The 17,122-nt window shown below is 51.4% G+C and overlaps 1 protein-coding gene across 6 annotated transcripts in view; it reads right to left on the reverse strand.

Moving 5' to 3' along the window:
- Positions 1–17,122, reverse strand: part of DNMBP (dynamin binding protein) — a 33,640-nt gene that overhangs the window by 5,356 nt on the left and 11,162 nt on the right. For 2 of the 6 annotated variants that reach the window (XM_017804100.1, XM_017804099.1), the window contains 5 exons: positions 14,764–16,707; positions 2,046–2,233; positions 1,323–1,422; positions 633–780; positions 174–191 (listed from right to left, as the gene is read on the reverse strand). In XM_017804100.1, the coding sequence (XP_017659589.1) occupies positions 174–191; positions 633–780; positions 1,323–1,422; positions 2,046–2,233; positions 14,764–16,707 (2,398 nt within the window). Of the gene's footprint in view, positions 1–173; positions 192–632; positions 781–1,322; positions 1,423–2,045; positions 2,234–2,489; positions 2,729–2,981; positions 3,035–10,641; positions 11,897–14,763; positions 16,708–17,122 lie in introns of those variants that run through there. The other 4 variants (XM_017804101.1, XM_017804102.1, XM_017804104.1 and 1 more) reach the window with 4 other exon arrangements.

A 17,122-nucleotide genomic window follows, 5' to 3' on the forward strand; every position in this document is an offset into this window, starting at 1 on the left:
TCCACTGGCTCTGCTGCAATCATACCACACACCCCCCTCTCCTCACAGGTGTGCCCCAAGGCACTGTTAGGCCCCCCCAGCACGCACCCAGCCAGTGGCAGCAGATTAGTTACAAAAGAAAGCAAAGCCAAGACAGACAGACAAGCAAGGACTAAGTGGAAGGATGCACTTACCACTCACTGTACAGGCTCCTGCCGGCCCACAGAGTGCCAAAAAGCAAAGAAAAGCATGGGTTAATGTGGTGGCAGATGTGCAGCCCTGTCCCCTCAGAGCAGTTGCCAGCTCCTGGGGCATTAACCTGCACAAGCTGGAGCCATGGCAGTCACTGAGCCAGGCAAAGCGGCTCCTTCCTCACCAGCCATGGTGGGTCAGAGTTAGAGAAACAGGAGCCCTCAACACAGTATGTGCCAACCTCCTCTGCACCTTGGTGGCTTCTATGCAGATTTAAGGGGGTCTGCAGGTTTTCCACCACCTGTGCATTGGGGCAGGGGGCCATTTGAATCCAGTGCCTGATCAACAATGCAGTGACACAGTAGACCTGAACTGTTCAAACACTGCTGACAGAGAGGCAGGGATGTTGGAGACTGATTCCCCCTACCCCAGCCTGGTGGCTGTCAGACAGAGGCTCCAACCTGAGGCTATCCAATAGGTCCAGGAGTAGTTTCTGCATCTTCTCATCCTTCTCATAGGTTTCCAGCAGTGCGATGGCCTCATCATGGTTCTGGCAATATACCCTGTAGACACTCTCCAGCTCTGCACGCTGTGCCAGGAACACTGGTCCTGCAGACAGCAACAAAGCAGGATTTCAGTGTCACCTGGTCCCCAGGTGCCTTCAAAAACGTTGGTGTCCCTCATGGTGAGATGTCCAGCGTTCCCATTCCACACAAACAGGTCAAGAAGACAGTGTTACTGCAGAGCATGCGTCCTGCAGAGCATGCAGGACACCTCCTCCTCACCCACTGGCATGTAGAGCTCAATCAATCCAGGTCTCCCGGGCGTGAGAAGTGGAGACACTGGTTGCTGGAGCCAAAGAGCAAAGGCATCAGCAGTTCAAGGTCTGAAGGGGCAGTGCAGGAGCGAGGAGTGGGGCTCGCTTTGAGGCAAGGGGCCACGGAGGGCTACAGGCACCGTGTTTCTCAGCAGTGACCCATGGGGCAACACAGATCTCCCTGGCTTCGCTGTTGGATTGATGAGAGGCAACAGAGACCAGCAGGGAGAAAGCCAAGTCCCAGTGATCTTCTCCCACCATTTAAACTGTTATGCCCAGCCACTAGCAAAGCTCATCCCAGCCTTCTGACAAAAGTTAACAGCAGAATCCATACCAATGGCATCTGAAGCCTCCAAGGTGGACAGCAGCTGCTTGGAGAAGCTAATCACCATGTGGATGTTTCCAAAAAGGGCCTCAAAGTCTATGTTCTGCATCTAGTGAACGGGAAAAGAGATGTCCTGGATGGGGGAACAAGTCCAAGTCAGACCCAACAGCCCCCTCTTGCCCTCCTCCAACTCATCAGTCCTCAGCTTCACAGCAGACACCTGCTGCCACCTCCTTCCATCACAGTGACTTCTGCACACACTCCCTTGTCCACCAGTGCACTGAAACTCTCACTCCTAACGTGTCCTACCACAGTGTTCTCCTCTTTTCCAGCAATTCCATCCTCACCTTTGTTCACCTTGTTTTTCTTGCTCTCCTCCCAGTAATTCTGTTCCCATGCCAAGACCCCATATTTTAATTCTCCTGACAATGAATTTAACCTACAAATCAAATGAAGAGGAACATTTCCTGCCCCAGACAATGAATCTGGGATACTTGCTCCCAGGTCTCTTGCTCTCAGCAAGCCTGAAAGCTCAGCAGGATCTCAAAACAGACAGGCTATTGCTACAAATGCAAGGAGCTGCAAGAACCATTCTGTTCCCCTCGGCATAGCTTGAATTTCCTTTATAGGTTTCCATGCTGCTTGCTTGCCTCTGAGAACAAAATGGACTCAATATCCTCACCCCAATCCTCCAGTGCTGCACCACAGCTTGCCCTCCCTCCCAGCTCCTACCTGTGCCTGCTGCAGGGGCACCATGATTCTCTCCACACACATCTCCAGGTCTCTGATATAGTCCCGCTCTGTCTGGAGTAATTCCTCGATAACCTTGGACCTCTTCTCCAGCATCCTTTGCTCTGCACTCTCAGTGGCAGCCCAGGATGTCTCCAGGGATGGTGTCTGGGAGGACAGGAGAGTCATCTCTGCAAGACAGACGAGCAAGATCAGCATGCTCCAACAAAGATGCAAGGACAGGAGACAAACAGCATCTGAACTGTGAACACAAGTAACCTATGCGACTGACAAACATCAGTGACGAGAGACCAAGACTGTCCATCCACGGGCCTTTCCAGAGCTGCCCCCCCGGGGCAGCAGGGAGCTCCGGCCTGCTCCACAGCCCACCCTCGCAGCACCAGGAACACTGCAATGCGCCGGCTTTGAGGGCCGCAGGCAACAAACCTGCTCCAGACGGTCCCCCCTGATGCCGGTCGGGCCCAGACTCCTCTCCCACCCTCGCTCTCTCACTCTGCGGCTTCAGGAAGCTCCGCGGGGCTGAGCAGACACGGAGGGGAGCCCCCGGTTCCCAGGCGGACAATGGCGGCCGCCCCCCTCTCTCAGGCCGGGAACAGGGTCTCCATTCTGCGGCCCCCAGGCATTTCCATGGGAATGGCCGCACAGGGCCCGGGGCACCCACAATGGTGCTGTCGCCGGCAAAGCCCGGAGCTGGAGCGCGGCCAGGGCGCGGGGCCGGGCCGCCCCCGGCCCTGAGTGCCTGCAGGGCCCGGAGCTGGGCCGCCCTCCTCGGCCCCCGTCCACACACCCGCAGCCGCCTCTCCTCCTGGTTTTCTGTCCCACCTGCGGCTCCAGGCCGGCCCAGCCCCCTCGGTTTTCATTGAGACATTTTATCCCCCCGCAGATTCCTGGGCCCCAGCCGCCCCCTGCCCCACCTGCCTGCTTTTGAAAGCATGTGCCCTCGGGCCGAAACCACAGCCACAGCGTTCCCACCGCCACCTCCCAGCCCGGGGGAGCCCCTCTCCCGCACCTCCCTGGGACATCCCTCCGGGGCAGGGTCTGGCCCAGGAACACTCAGGTCTCCCCCATTTCACGGCTGCTTTGCAGCACGGAGGCCCCCGAGCCACTCGCAGCAGCCCAGCCTGCCTCAGGTACCCCATTTAGTATCAGTTGCTGATTTGACAAATGCCTGTCCGCTCCAGCCGTCTCCCACGGATCCCCAGCTGCTCGCTCTCAATGGGATTTTATTAGAGTTGGTGACATACCCCAGCTCAGACGTTTCTAAGAATGTTTTTGCAGGACGGGCACTTTCAGATCTCCCTCTCCCTGACCTCTCTGGTGACAGCCTCAGGCAACGGGGGCTCAGCCTGGGAGACTCCCAGGGACACCCACCAGGGCTTGAGACTTTATCCTGGTACCAAAGCACCCACAGTGAACAGCCCCAAGACACCCCCATGGTCCCAGCCACTTCTGCCCAGGTGCTGGGCAGGCTGCAGGCAGACCCCAGCCTTGCCCTGCGGGGTGATGGCAATAACCAGCATGGGAAATTGCTTCCTCGGCCCAAGCACCCTGCCCACTGCTCAGCCAGGCTGGGCTTTTCACACTGAAAGGACCTGGGAAAGAAAAGAAGAGACCCAAGCTGAGATGAAACACTGACTCAACCCATAATTATCTGAAACCATCGCCAGCCCTTTCAGCCCTTCCCATTGCAGAGCAGCATCGACAAGCAGAAACCACGAGCATCAGCATCAAATATCAAGTTGTCACAGCTACCTGGGCTGAGGACAAACTGCTGTGCCGCTCTGCAGAAAGAACATCAAAATCATTCCCATTTCCAGCTGCGGCAAATGAGAAACCCGGCTGAAAGACTCAGAAGATGCCCTCGATGTAGGAGGTAAGATACCTGTCTCTGTAAGCTTCGCCTCTGCTGCCCTGCCATGAAATCTAGCCTGGGGAGAGGCAAAATGGCTAGTTCAACAGAGGAGGATTTAGTGACACAACCAGCACTACATTTAGAAGGCAATCATTGGGAAGAGAAAGCCTCACTGATTCCTACTGGCAAGTATCCTTAAGAGTAACCCCATCAGAGCCAAACTGCATAAGGGAAAAGGCTGGTTTCAGCTAAGTCAATAGCTGTCTTGGCTTGTTTCCACCAGTCCCTGATGATAAACTTTATCAACTCAAAAGCAGCAGGAATCCCTCCAAGGAGGGTCTGGGAGCAGCTGCTGGGTTTAACATTTGCTGTTTGCATTTCCACAGCATCTGCAAAGCCTCAGTGGCAGACCAGGCCCTGCTGTGCAAGGTCCTCTACAAACACTCACAGGGATATCCTGCCGGAGACACAGCACTTGGAGCCTGAACAGGCAGAAAAACCTACAGGAGGGACAACTAAACATCAAGATAATAACAGTCAGCAGGTCTCTGTGGCTCAGAGAGTTAAGGAAATAACAACAAATGAGTTATTTAAAAGAAATATATATATTTTTTAAGGAATGGCATTTGTTTTCAAGGAGAGCAAGCTCAAGTGGGAAAGCAACCTGGAAGAAACAGGAAGGTGTTAATTTGCAATGCAAACAGGTGTGTGAAACCCAGAGGAGGTGGGAGGGCAAGATGACACTACTGCATGGGGTGGGCTGGGAAGAATCTTGAAAATGAAAACCAGCCAGAATAACAGCTGGAAATGACCCATGCATCTTGCCATATGCTATGATGGACATGACTGTAAACCCCTTTCAGTTATGTTTTCTGTCCTGCCATTTCATGCCCCAAGAAAACAAATAGTGTCACAGCATTTGGGAAGATAAATGGAAAGGATTACATTTGCCTTGGTCAAAGAATAGGACTTTGTATTTATATGCAGGCAAAATGCCACCAGATGAAGCTTTTTACAGGACACCTCAGGAGCTTACCGTACCACCAAACAACCCTGCTGTACTCCCAGCCTTAGCTATAGCTAAATTGCAGTCATACCATGTCTCTGGCTCCAGCTCACCAAAACAGAGCTGGGGATGTCCAGCACTGCTGGCAAACACAGCAGCTCCCCACGCTCCACCAAGGAACCCCAGGCGAGTAAATCTAGGTCAGGCCCTTACAGAAAGTGCCCTGAGGCAAGGATTCAGACAACACTCGTGAGATTGCCAGCTCCATGACACCCTTCTTCGGCAAGTCTCAAGTCCCTGCCTATGGGAGGGAAATTAAAGCCTTCCCTGCACAGATTTTAAGCTCACAGTAGTCATCAGCTCAGCTTGGTTGACCTGGCATAATGCTGGGTACTAGTTCTACTCACACTGTATTAGTATTTGCATTATTTTGAAAACTCATACAAATTAATTTTCCTCTGGTCTTCCTGGTCTTTCTGAATATTTCAAAATTCATTCAAAACCAAGGCTACATTGCAGTCAAGTATCTTAGGACTTCTGCAGTTTATCACTAGTCTAGCATCCTCCTTCAGCAATGAACTCAAAAGTCCTGCTTCTTTCCAAACACTCGTAGTTCAAAATTTTCAAATACAGAATTTATTTTTAACATTTGGCTCTTCTATCTGACCAACATGTATAACTTCGTATTTGTTTCTGATGCATTTAAAAACTCTCACTTCTTGTATTTCATACCACCTCTGTTGCTTGTCATCAATTTATTTTTTCCCGTTTGTCACAAACTCTTGTATGTCTAATAGTAGTTTTCCCTAAATGAGGCTTATTAAGAATTTATCTAAACCCACCAATTTCACAGATGTGAAATTGGTTTTGGTCATCTAGTAAATGTATTTTGAACACAGCTCCATTTTACTTCACAGATTTTCTATTTAAATGTTACCTTTCAATTTGAGTCATCATGCCCATCGATTTTGAAGGCATTAAGACCACAGCTAGAACAGACTCTATTAGCCTGCAGGAATGCGACTGGTATTTCTAATGAAGCCACCGAATTCCGATCCAGTGACAAATTCAAGTTTACCCATGACACAGTTGCCAAATGGGCATTTAGAAATACATTTCCAAAAACAGTGTTCTCAATCATGATTTTCAGAGGCTCAGATTTTGTTCTCTTGTAGGTTTTGCTCTGTAATTTGCCTCTCTAAATTCAAACCTCCTAACAACATCATTTTCTCTATCCCCTTTGGCAAATTTGCGACACGTCCTTGGCTCTCCAGAATGGTTTGATGGTCTGCGACAGCCTCCCAGGAGCACCTGCTTTTGAGCTTTCCTAGTACTCCTGCAGAGCCTTGAGAGATTCAACACTAGCTCCCCCTGGAAATGAGGTGTCAAGCTGGAGCACATTCCCACTTCTGCCCTTCCCGTGGAAGCTGTGATTTACTATCACAATCACACGGCTCATCCTGCTTGTCTGAGAAATGCCACTGTCATCAACTTTGTTCCAATTAACAAAAACTTCGAATTCTTGTTACCTAACCTCCTCGTGGGAGCACACATGCAATTAGAGGTTTTCCCTGCCCCACTCTGGAAGCAGAGTTGACCCACAAAGACCAGATCCAATGGGATGCATGTCCACCACGCACAGGCTGCAGGGCTCCCCCGAAGGTCTGCATCGCCCCCCAGCTGCTCCTCGTCAGGGCTCACCTGCCAGCATCCCCCGTGGCTCGGCGCAGCCTCGCAGGGCGCACACGCTGCTCAGGCGATCCGCACAGTCTGCGGAGGGACGAGCCGCCCATCCGCACCGGGTCGGCGAGCAGGAACCTCCGTGGGAGATGCACCCAGCCCCGAGGCAAGCCCAGCCCCAGGTTCACAGCTCAGCAGAGTCAAGCAGTGAGTCAGGACAAAATAAACCAGCTGCAAATATTTGAAGTATGTGGAGGCCAGGAGGGGAGGAGCCGCTGCCGATCATGAGAGGGGAGGCGATGAAACTAGGGCAGGGAATAATTAATCTGAGCAAAAGGCTAAACTCGCTGCCAGGAGCAGGATCTGGCTGGGGTGGAAACTCTTACTCTGGACACTGGTAATATGCCAGTGAGCTGAACAGGAACAGAATGGGGATGCTTTCCCAGGGCCACTGGAATGACTTGATGTCAGACAGCCTGCTTGGCGGGGATGAAACGTCAGGTAAGATCACAACCATCACCCCAAACAGCCTGTAGTTGCCCACACAGTCCCACGGCATTCAGTGTGAACAGGGGATGATCCCAACCCATGACACAGAAAACAGTGAAGTAGTATGATGGTGTACAAAGAGCTAACCTAAAACTGAGGCAGGGCATCAATGAAAGCGTGAGCAAAAACACTGATGGAAAAAAGAATGAAAGCTGAAAGTTCTTTAAAAGGATGTTTTAAATACATAATCCAAAAAACATCAAGAGAACAGTATTGATGAAAAATCTGTCCTGCATTCATGCTTCAATAAAGGCAGCAAATATAAATTAATGAACATAGAATACCACATAATAGACACTAGACACACCAGGAACTCTGAAGTACAGAAAAATTCTAAAAGAAAGATACAAAGAAAAATCCATGGATGATAGAATTAAGAATTCAGTTTTATTTTTTTAAATGAGGAAATAAAATGCTACTTTATAATAGACTTCTTTCCATCCAGGACAAAAAAAAAAACCCTTACAATGACACAATCCCACAAGAAAGCAGATATAATAAAATTTTTTGTAAGCCTGGCAAAAAAGTAGAATTATGCAATAAATATTCTGTTTATTTCTTTCTATAAAACAAAAAGAAGACCTTGCTAACTGGTACCTTGAAAACTCGCTGCCAGTAGAGACTATCCAGAAAAGAGGGCATTTCTAATCAGGTTCTCCAGAGACTGTATTTAGTTAATCCTACAAAAGATTTAAAGTAAATGGAAAATCACTGCTGTCATGTAGAGAACTGAGCATCAATTCAACAGGATCACAAATAAAGATGAGGCATATGAGTCACTGAGTGATCCAAGGTACCCTGAATAAAATGGAATTATTCAAACCAAGGAGGTTTAATGCAGACAAATGCATTAATGTATTAATGGGGACAAGAAACACAGCCACACACAGGACTGTATTCTGGGGAGTAATTCTTTTGCTTGGCCAGCCAAAACTCATCAGGAATTTCCCAAGTGCTGCACAGGAGCACAGCAAGGTAAATGGTGCAAGCAAGTGCTGACACCCACCCAGAATGTGAAGTTCACTGTTTTAAAAGAGTCTGACAAATGAGTGAGCATCAGGAAGAATAAACATTGAGAGGTCCTCCTGTGAGTCTTTGACATGAGTATTTTAAGACTCTATTCACTGCAAAGAACTGAAGACTAAAAAATTACTTAATTACAGTACCTGCCTCAGAAGAATATCCATCAACTAAAAAGCTCTAATTTAGTAGAAAAAGGTTGGAGTTCAGAGCTGAAATGCAACACATTAGCATGTAAAACCTTTAAGAGTGATGGTGACTAAGCAGCAAAACTATGACAGGGTTCTCCTTCTGCTGATGTGTCAGGCAGACACATCTGAGTCTCATCCCAGAAGAGGTGCTCTAACCAAGTAGCTGTCACCAGGTTACACCATAGAGAAATCTGTAAGAAGTGTGATAATCCCACTTGCAGAAAAGATCATCCCTACTGGTCTGGAAGTGTTCAAGGCCAGGCTGGATGGGGACTTGGACAACATGATCTAGTGGGTGGCATCTCTGCCCATGGCAGGGGCGTTGGAACTAGATGATCTTTAAGGTCCATTCCAACCCAAGCTACTCTACGATTCTATGATCTCTCACTGGGGCTTTCAAGTCCTAAATTCTGTTACTCTGTGGATGGAGGGGGAACCTGTGAGAGAAGTGGACAGCATTAGAAAAGGTGCCTGCAGCACAGACAGGGAAAACCAGAGCTGACTTTTTCCTGCCAGGTGGGCGGGAGGCTGTCTGCTGCCAAGCACAATGGGAGGTCTTTTGGGGAGGCTCCCGGGTGCTGGTGGGGTCTTACATTGAGGCAGCTGCATCAACAAAGCATTACATGCCAAGAAGGGCTGTTGCTGGTCCAGCACTGTGCCCTAGCAGGGCAGGAGGACAAATGTAACAGACAACTGCAGCCAGAAACAGGCCACAGGATGAACATAAGAGTATTTCAAATACCTAGAGCCCTTTCCCTCCTTCCCTGCTGTGGGATACTGGCGCTGATGGCAAGGGCATCCTGCCCTGCACCTCTCACAGCTCCCGAGACTACCACAGTGGGGAAAAATTCAACAACCCTCAAAAGGGAAGACTTTCACTCAGCATTGCTGAGTCCCTTCAACTCTAGCAGAAGCTGGACAGGCCAGCACTGCTCCAGCCTCCTAAGGCTTTCTGGACTGCGTCCCACCCCACTCCCTGGCCCCTCCTGGCTCCCCTGCTGCCCTTTGGACATCTTGGCACTGCAAAGCCTCTCCCTTCCCTCACCCTGGGAACACAGCTGAGCAAAGTCCCACCCTAACAGAGCATCCTGAGAGTGCAGAAATGCAGCCACCGGAGCCTGCTTAATCAAAAGGCTTAATCTCCAAAGGACAGACTTCATGTTAAGGCAAAGGCAGTCGTAGCCTCCAGCTTTGCCAACTCTTTGGCCATTGCACGGTTTTCCTCCGCATTTCAATCCCACTTCACAGAGAGTTCACACACACAGCTACCGCAGACAGACACTGACAGAAAAGGCACGTAAACAAACAGGTTTCAGACACACAGCTGCCCAACAGGGAACCCTGTCCATCAAGAAGGGCTCCCTTAGTCCCTCTGCCCAGACCTTAACACCTTGTTGCCACTTCCCCAACACACACTAATATTCTTGCAAGAACAAGCCAAGCTGCACAAAGCTGTCTGCAGCTGACTCTGTCCCAGCCACAGCATCAATGGAATGATTTTGCCCATGCCAAGACAGCTCAGGCCTTTCACTTTGGTATTTCTCCAGCTCCAGAGTGCTGGTTGATGGGACTGGAGACCTGTGAATGGCTTGGGGACCCAGGACATGGAACTGCTGTAGCACAGGCAAGGGAACACTGCAGTAGCGAGGGGCTGGCGATGCAGAGGATTCCCAAATGTGACAGCCCCCCAACATGCAGGTACCTCAATGTCCTGCCCACGTGCATTACACAGCTACAAGTACTTGCTCTCCGCTTATGTCTGAGTGCTACACCAACTTCCTCTACTTCCTGCTTCGTGCTGCCTGTAATCAGCTGCCATACTCACGCTCTGAGCCAGGAATTGGTTCCTAAACATCAAATCTGTTCACGATGGGTTATAAAAGTAAAACAGGCAGTGGGAATAACCCCAGCACCCCACCCTTTCCCATGAGGAACCTCCTCAGGACCCTGAGAGATTAGACAAAAGAACAGGGCCACAAGTTTTAGGGTGTACCTAAAACACACAGATGGAGGAGCAAGAGAAAGGACAGCAGCAAGTCTGTATTGCCTGTGCTTCCCTCCCACTTCGGCCTCTGTGAAATCCCCTTACAGGGCAGATCAGCAATTGTGCAGAGGGGTAACGACCATCATGCTCATTTCAGCAAGTCCCAGGGAGAAGCCTTCCCATGAGAGCCCATCAGTGCTGGCCACTCCCACCTGTGTCAGAGTCCTGGTGCTGCCTCAGTGCCAGGGCAGAGCACAGGCACACCCAAGGCAATTGCCCACTATTTCCCCGCGTACCTTGCTTTTTCTTCCTGGTCTGCACAAACTCTGAGTGCCGCAGGGCACTGGGAGCCGTCCGTCTGTAGAAGCTGTTTCGCTGCAGCACAGAGCCCACCCTGTTCGTGTCCTCAGCCTCCTGCTCCCAGACCTGGCTCCAGTCTGGCCGGCCCGTGCGTACCCTCGAGCGCTCTGCTCCACTGCTGCTCTTGGCCAGCATCCCAGGCCCTGGGGCTGCTCCTTCCAGCTCCTCACAGCCATTGGAGTCAATGTCCCACATCTTGAACTGTGTGTAGCAGGTACCTGACCCCAGGCTCACACTACTGTCTGAGGACCTGCCTGCCAAAGCAGGAACTTCACAACCTCTGTCCAGACTGCTGTGGTCTATGACATGGCCTTTGGGCTGCCTGTGCCGTTCAGTGTCTTCTTGGTCTACCTGGTCTCCGATACCTACACACTGCCTTTCCTGATCTCTATATGCCCCAGAGCCTCCATCCTCTCTATACCACCTTTCCCCTTCCCTATATACTCGATTGCCTTTGTCCTCTCTATACTGCCTTCTTCTCTCCCTATACTCCCCAGAGTCCCTCTCTTGCCTATACCACCTTTCCTTTTTCCTATAATGTCTTTCATCCTCACTGTAGTCCTGATACCACCTTCCCCTCTCCCCATGGCCTTCAGGGCCTCTATCGCCTCCATACTGCCTTCCCCCCTCCCTGTACTGCCCAGGTACTCTGTCCTCTCTGCTCCGCCCTTCTCTTATCTCAGAACTGCAGTTTCTGTATTGAATGTTCTCCTTCTCGTACGCCCTGTAGTTTCTACCCTCTGCATCCTGGCTTTTGCCTTCCCAAGCACCATCTGCTCTCCTGCAGCCCATGTACTGCACATCTCCCTTCCAAAAACCTCCACAGTCTACATTCATGCTCCGTTGGTCCACAGAGAAGCCCTCTCCTCTCCTGTAACTGTCCCAGCCACCGTCTGCTCCCTGGCTGCCTGGGTACTGCCTCCTTGTCGCCCTGGGTCTGTCATTGCAGCCAGCCTCCCTGCGCAGCGCAGCCACCCCAGCTACGTCCTCTCTCCGTATGGCACAAGAGTCCTCATATTCCCAGCTGAGGAGTCGCCGTTCCTGTCTTGGATCTTCCATGCAGTGTTTCGACCCAGGATAAGAGCACATAGTCCTGCGGGGTATGGAGCAGGGGCTAACTCCCCTCACTGTCTGCTCCCTGAGCCCAAGCCCGGGCTGACGCTGTTTCTCCTCTCTGCTCCAGTGCTCCCGTCCCAAGTGAAATGCAGGTGCTGCTTCCTGAAACCAGTCAGCAAGGGTAGGAGGAGGCGCAGGCCCAATCACTGCCAGCCCTGGCCTCCTCCACCTGCTGCCCAAAGTAATCAGTAACCAGCCCCGAGGAGGGAAGCCGAGGCTGGGCAGGCTCTCGCTGCCCAAACCGGCTCGGCGGCTTTGCCAAAGCCTCTCCTCAGGCAGCTCAGAGGCAAGGAAGAGGAGGGCACTGGAGCAGGCAGAGGCCCTGCCCCAGACCAATGTCCTCAGGGAAGGGAAACAGACCGTGTGTGAGGCTGCAGGAAGCCACAAACCAGAGATGGGATACCAGGTCTCCTTCCACTGCCTTCACATTCCTAATGGCGTGGAGGCTAAACAATGCGGTCTAGAAGAGGCTGGGCTCTGCTCCACACCTCGCAGGGGCAAACTGAGGCCTTCAGGCTGCCCCTGGCTCAAACCTGATGCTGAACCCATCCTTTTCCCAGTCCTCACCCACAGTCACTGGAAGATCAGGAGAGGAGCTGCTCCCTGCAAGGCAGAGCCCCCCCAGTAGTGACTACACAGTCCCATGCAGCCACAGCTGCCTGGTTCCCTGCTCCAGGGTGAACAGCTGCTCTACCTGCTGACAGGAGCAGCCTTGAAGGGATTACCTGGCTTATGGAGTTCAGTGCCAACACAAAATATAAATTTTCAGGCTACAGAAACACGCAGTCTAGTAACACCTCTCACTGCAGGGCACAGCACATTCCCAGTTTTCCATGCCAAATGCAGAGCTCCTATAAGAAACCAACAATGCCCTACATGCCCTAGACAGAAAGCATGGGAGTCCATGGATGTCATCCATGTCTCAGGTTTTTTCAACACTTGTTAGGAATGCACAGCCCATGCTCTGTGCTGGTAGAAGACAACAATAAAACCTATGGACTCTCCTACTCCAACTGCAGGAGGGCAAGCGCTAATCCTGCCCAAGCCAGGTGAACCCCCAGTGTGCACAAAGACACACCAAAGAAGCAATCTGACAATTTTAAACATGTGTTGTAGAAAACCACATACTTTCTATATGTGGTTTGGTTCTATATCCCAAAGGATAGGCTGGATTCCCCCAAGACTACACCAGCCCTGCTTTGGTTGCTGGTCAAAGCTTAGTGAAAGCTTTTCTCCTACCAGTGTGCCTCCATGTTCCCCTAACAACGGCAAGGCAGAGGTCACGCCTCAGGCATGGCACAAACTCATTTTGCTGAGCTGATGCAAAACCCTGTTACTGATCTGGCCTGCTGCACTAGAGCTGGGCTAGGAAGCCTGAGACATGCTCTCTGGCTACACTCAGATGTGGCAGGAAGGATGTGACAAAGCTTAGGTAGAAAACATCTTTATCACAGGACCAGAGAGGTTACTTACAAATCCTCAGGTCTCTTTGAACTGGTGAAAAATCCTCTAGGACTACTGAGGGGATACTAACTTGAGCATGTCTCAGGATAGTGCATTAGTTCTTGCTTAAAACTTCCAGTTTCAGGAACCAACAGGGCACAGGTTTTACAGGATCTGTCCTCTGCCAGGAAGCACTAGGACGGTAAGAGAAGTTTCCCAGGAAGATCCATCCCATTAGAAAAATTCCCTTGAGATTCAGCCTAGAGTTTTCTCTTCCTACCTTCAAGTTATTTCGTCTTGTCTCATATCCTCTAAGCCTCCTTCCAAGCGTCCCTCTTGCACACCGCTGATGTGGAGGCCGTTTGTCACCCTATTTTCCTGGTGCACCTGAATCTGCCTTCATTCCCATGTGCTCTGCATCAGACATGATCGTGCAACAAAGTCCCTGGGCTTCCCAGCACTGATAAAGCAGTGGGCGGATGGAGGCAATGAAGTCAGAGTGAGTAATCCCCAGGCAGGAGCTGGCATTTCACTCCACCTCCTGAATGCAGTGCCCACATTTCCTGCACATCGTGGGTTTCAGTAACAGAACTGTGGTGTCAGAGCTCCTGGGAGAAGCTGGGGAAGGGACTGTGGGATAAAACGTATGTGGTCTCATCTTTATACTTTGTCTACTGTAATACCAAGTGTAACATAATTAACAGCACTGATCTTTACATGGCATCTTTAGGTTTCAGAGGCCAAATGTGCTGATATAATCATCGCAAATTTCTCTTCCCTGACTAATTTTTTGGGGCTTCATGGACAAAAGTTATCTTTCCAGCTAAAGATTTGCCACAATTTAAAGCTCTTTGTTGCTGTTACCAACAGCACAGTGTCATTTTCCTATCTAGGACTGCATGGATGGCAGAAGCATAGGGTCAGGCTTTACTTTTTGCCTAATCCATCACACTCCCAGGCCAGGTTCAGTCCCCTTCTGTGCATCCACTCTGATCTGAGTGACAAGGCCCCACAGGTCTGTATCACCACCAGAACAGAAACCACAGGAAATTCAGTGCCCTGACAGGCTGATGGCAGTCACACCACAGACATCAACTCAAATCTCAACTGCAGGACTACTAGCAAAGCCACTCTGAAGCTGCTGCTCACTCCCCTACAGCTAAGAGGGGATGAGGCAGGGAGGTTGAAACTGCAGCAGCTCTGCTTTTGCTTAATAGCAAGGATATACTGGGAACGGATCAGATGAAGGCTCTGGACGGATGGTGGGGCCAGAAGAGGAGACGGGAGAGTTGAAAGGAAAAGTGGGTGGGGAAGACCGGGGCAAAGGGATGTTCAGAGAAAGACACTGATTCTCCAAAGCAAAATCATGATGATTTGACTGCTTACAAAATTACCAGGAATTAAAGAAGGGTATAAAAGACTGTTTTCAATAGTGTCTCTAAACAGCAGGGGCAGTTGTCCCCCTGAAGAACCCCCATCCCATGCTGCTGTAGACTCACCTCTCAGCTCCTGCAGCTCCATGCTGAGGCTCTCAATGTTGGAGTCACAGAATTCAAGGTTTTCCATGGTCTCTGCTCTCACCAGCTCATCCTGCTGCTCCTCCAGCATCAGGCTTAGCTCAGCACGGGTCTTGCCATAAGCTTCCAAGTCTCGCTCTACCTCTCCAATCCTAGTCAGCAGAATGGAGCAGGGGGAAGCTGATCCTGCCTGTGTCAAGTCCTCACGTCCCTCCTCCACCCGCTGCTCTGGGGTGCTGGGCTGAAGCTGTGCAGGGGCCACATTTTTCCGCTGGTTGCCTGATGGAGGCCGGGGTGCAGGCCGGGAGGGCTTGACCGAGAAGGACAGAGACCTGCCTTTGGATGTTTGGCCACCCAGCATGTGCACAGGGGTTGTCGCAAGGCTGCTGGGCCGAGGAGGGGGTGGCCTCAGGGCCCTCCTCCTCTCTGTCTGCCTGGAGTGGGGGACAGACACAGGAGACCCACGGACAATGTCCTTCTCAGAGCTGTAGTCCAAGATAGAGAAATGACGGGAGACTTTGTTCTGCTCAGCACTGGTACTTGACAGACTCTTCTCAAACTGTGCCAGCTGCTCCGTCAGCTTGGAGTCAAGGTCAGTGCAGCTGTCCCCCTGCACTGCAAGTGGGCAGCACTCCCCCCAGCTCCCAGCCCATGTGTCCAGGCCCACCTGGGCAGCTCCTGAGCTGGAGGAACAGGGCTTGGACTTCTCCTGTTGACTGTCCATCCAATTGTCTAGATCCTGGGTGCTGCTCTGGATGTCCTGGGGCTGGGATGCTGCCCAGCTGTTAGAAGAGGAAATTGCCTGGCTCCTGTAAGAATCTTGGGGGACATGGGAAGCCTGCAAGGGCACAGCGGGACTGTCTCCATCGTGCTCGAGCAGAGCGTGACATTCTGATTTTCCTGGGGAGGCTGAAATGGTCCCCCCAGGCTCCAACTCACCTGCTTGGCCAGGCCTGTTGCCCTGTGGAGGAGGCAGCTGAGCAGAGAGGAGAAGGCCATTGACGGTCTTCATGCAGGCAGAGGGGAGGGAGTCCACTGGGCCTTTGGGATGTAGCCCTTGGTGTCCTGTGCTGGGAAAGGCCTGATGCTGTCTCAAGTCAGTTGCAAGAGGACCCTCTGACCTCCCCACCTTGTGAGACAAAATGGTGGCAGGCTCAGGGTGTGCAGCCAAGCTCTCTTCCTTTTCCCTGTCATCTTTCCCTAGCAAAGGAAGAGCTTCAGAGCAGGTGTTTTCTGGGTCTTGATGGATGGACAATCCACAGCTGTCTCCACCTTGCAGATCCCCAGCACACACCTTTACCCTGCAAGCCTCAGAGGCTTCCAGCCTCACAAATCTGTGTGGAAAGATGCCACGTTTTCCTCTCAGCTCCCCCTCCAGCCAGCCATCCTCCAGAACGCCAACAATCCGAATCCTGTCACCCACATCAAAATCCAGTTCCTTGGACTCCATGGCTTGGAACTGATAGAGGGCAACACCGTAAGTGTTCCCTGGCTCCTCGTCCTCCTTGGGGGGCATCTCCACTGTTCCATTGGTGTCACAAGTCCCAGTGGGCTCTGGATCCACTGAGGTTCCTGGTGCTCGCAGAGGAGTAAGCAGTTCCACAAAACCCTCTGGAAAAATGCCTCTGCAGCCTCTGAGCTCACCTTCAAACCAGCCAGGCTCTGGGACACCAACAATGTTGATTACATCCCCTTCCCTGAAGTCCAGTTCCTCCTCTAGCTGAGCAGACAGGTCCATCAGGGCCCGGGCTTGGCCCAGTGAGTAGGCAGGCACCTCCAGGAGAGTGCTCTGGGACAGCTGACGTCTCCGAACTGAAAGGCACAGCTCCCGCACACATGATGAGGGGAAAAAGCCCTTGGAACCCCAGCTGCTCCGGCCCTGGAGCCAGCTGGAGGCCAGGGACCCCCACAGGATCACCAGGTCTCCTGCAGAGAATGACAAACACCAGTTCAAAACTGCTCTCGTTATTGTTTCCTACCTCTTATTCTTGCCTTCCTGTGACCCTCCTGGCTGTGGGTGAGGTCTGGCACTCTGCGAGAGCACAGCGCATGCTGGGGATGCACATGAGAACAGGATGGGGTAAGGCATGAAGTATCAGCAGCCTCTTGCACACACATGTAAGATACACAGTTTTGGCTGCAAAGACACGAAGGTGCATTAAAGCTTTGATTTCTCCCCCAAATGCAAGTCTAAGATTTGGGTATTGGAGGTCAGTTAAAAGGCAGCTGTAAATTTACTGTGATAGGCGACTCCAACTTCTGGAGTTTCATGAGTAGCGATAGATCATGAGAAACTGGTATCAGAGTGGCAGAGGCCCAGAAGTTCGTGGTGGATTTGACA

Source organism: Lepidothrix coronata, unplaced genomic scaffold (genome assembly GCF_001604755.1).
Source record: "Lepidothrix coronata isolate B3197 unplaced genomic scaffold, Lepidothrix_coronata-1.0 Scaffold8, whole genome shotgun sequence".
NCBI lineage: Eukaryota > Metazoa > Chordata > Aves > Passeriformes > Pipridae > Lepidothrix > Lepidothrix coronata.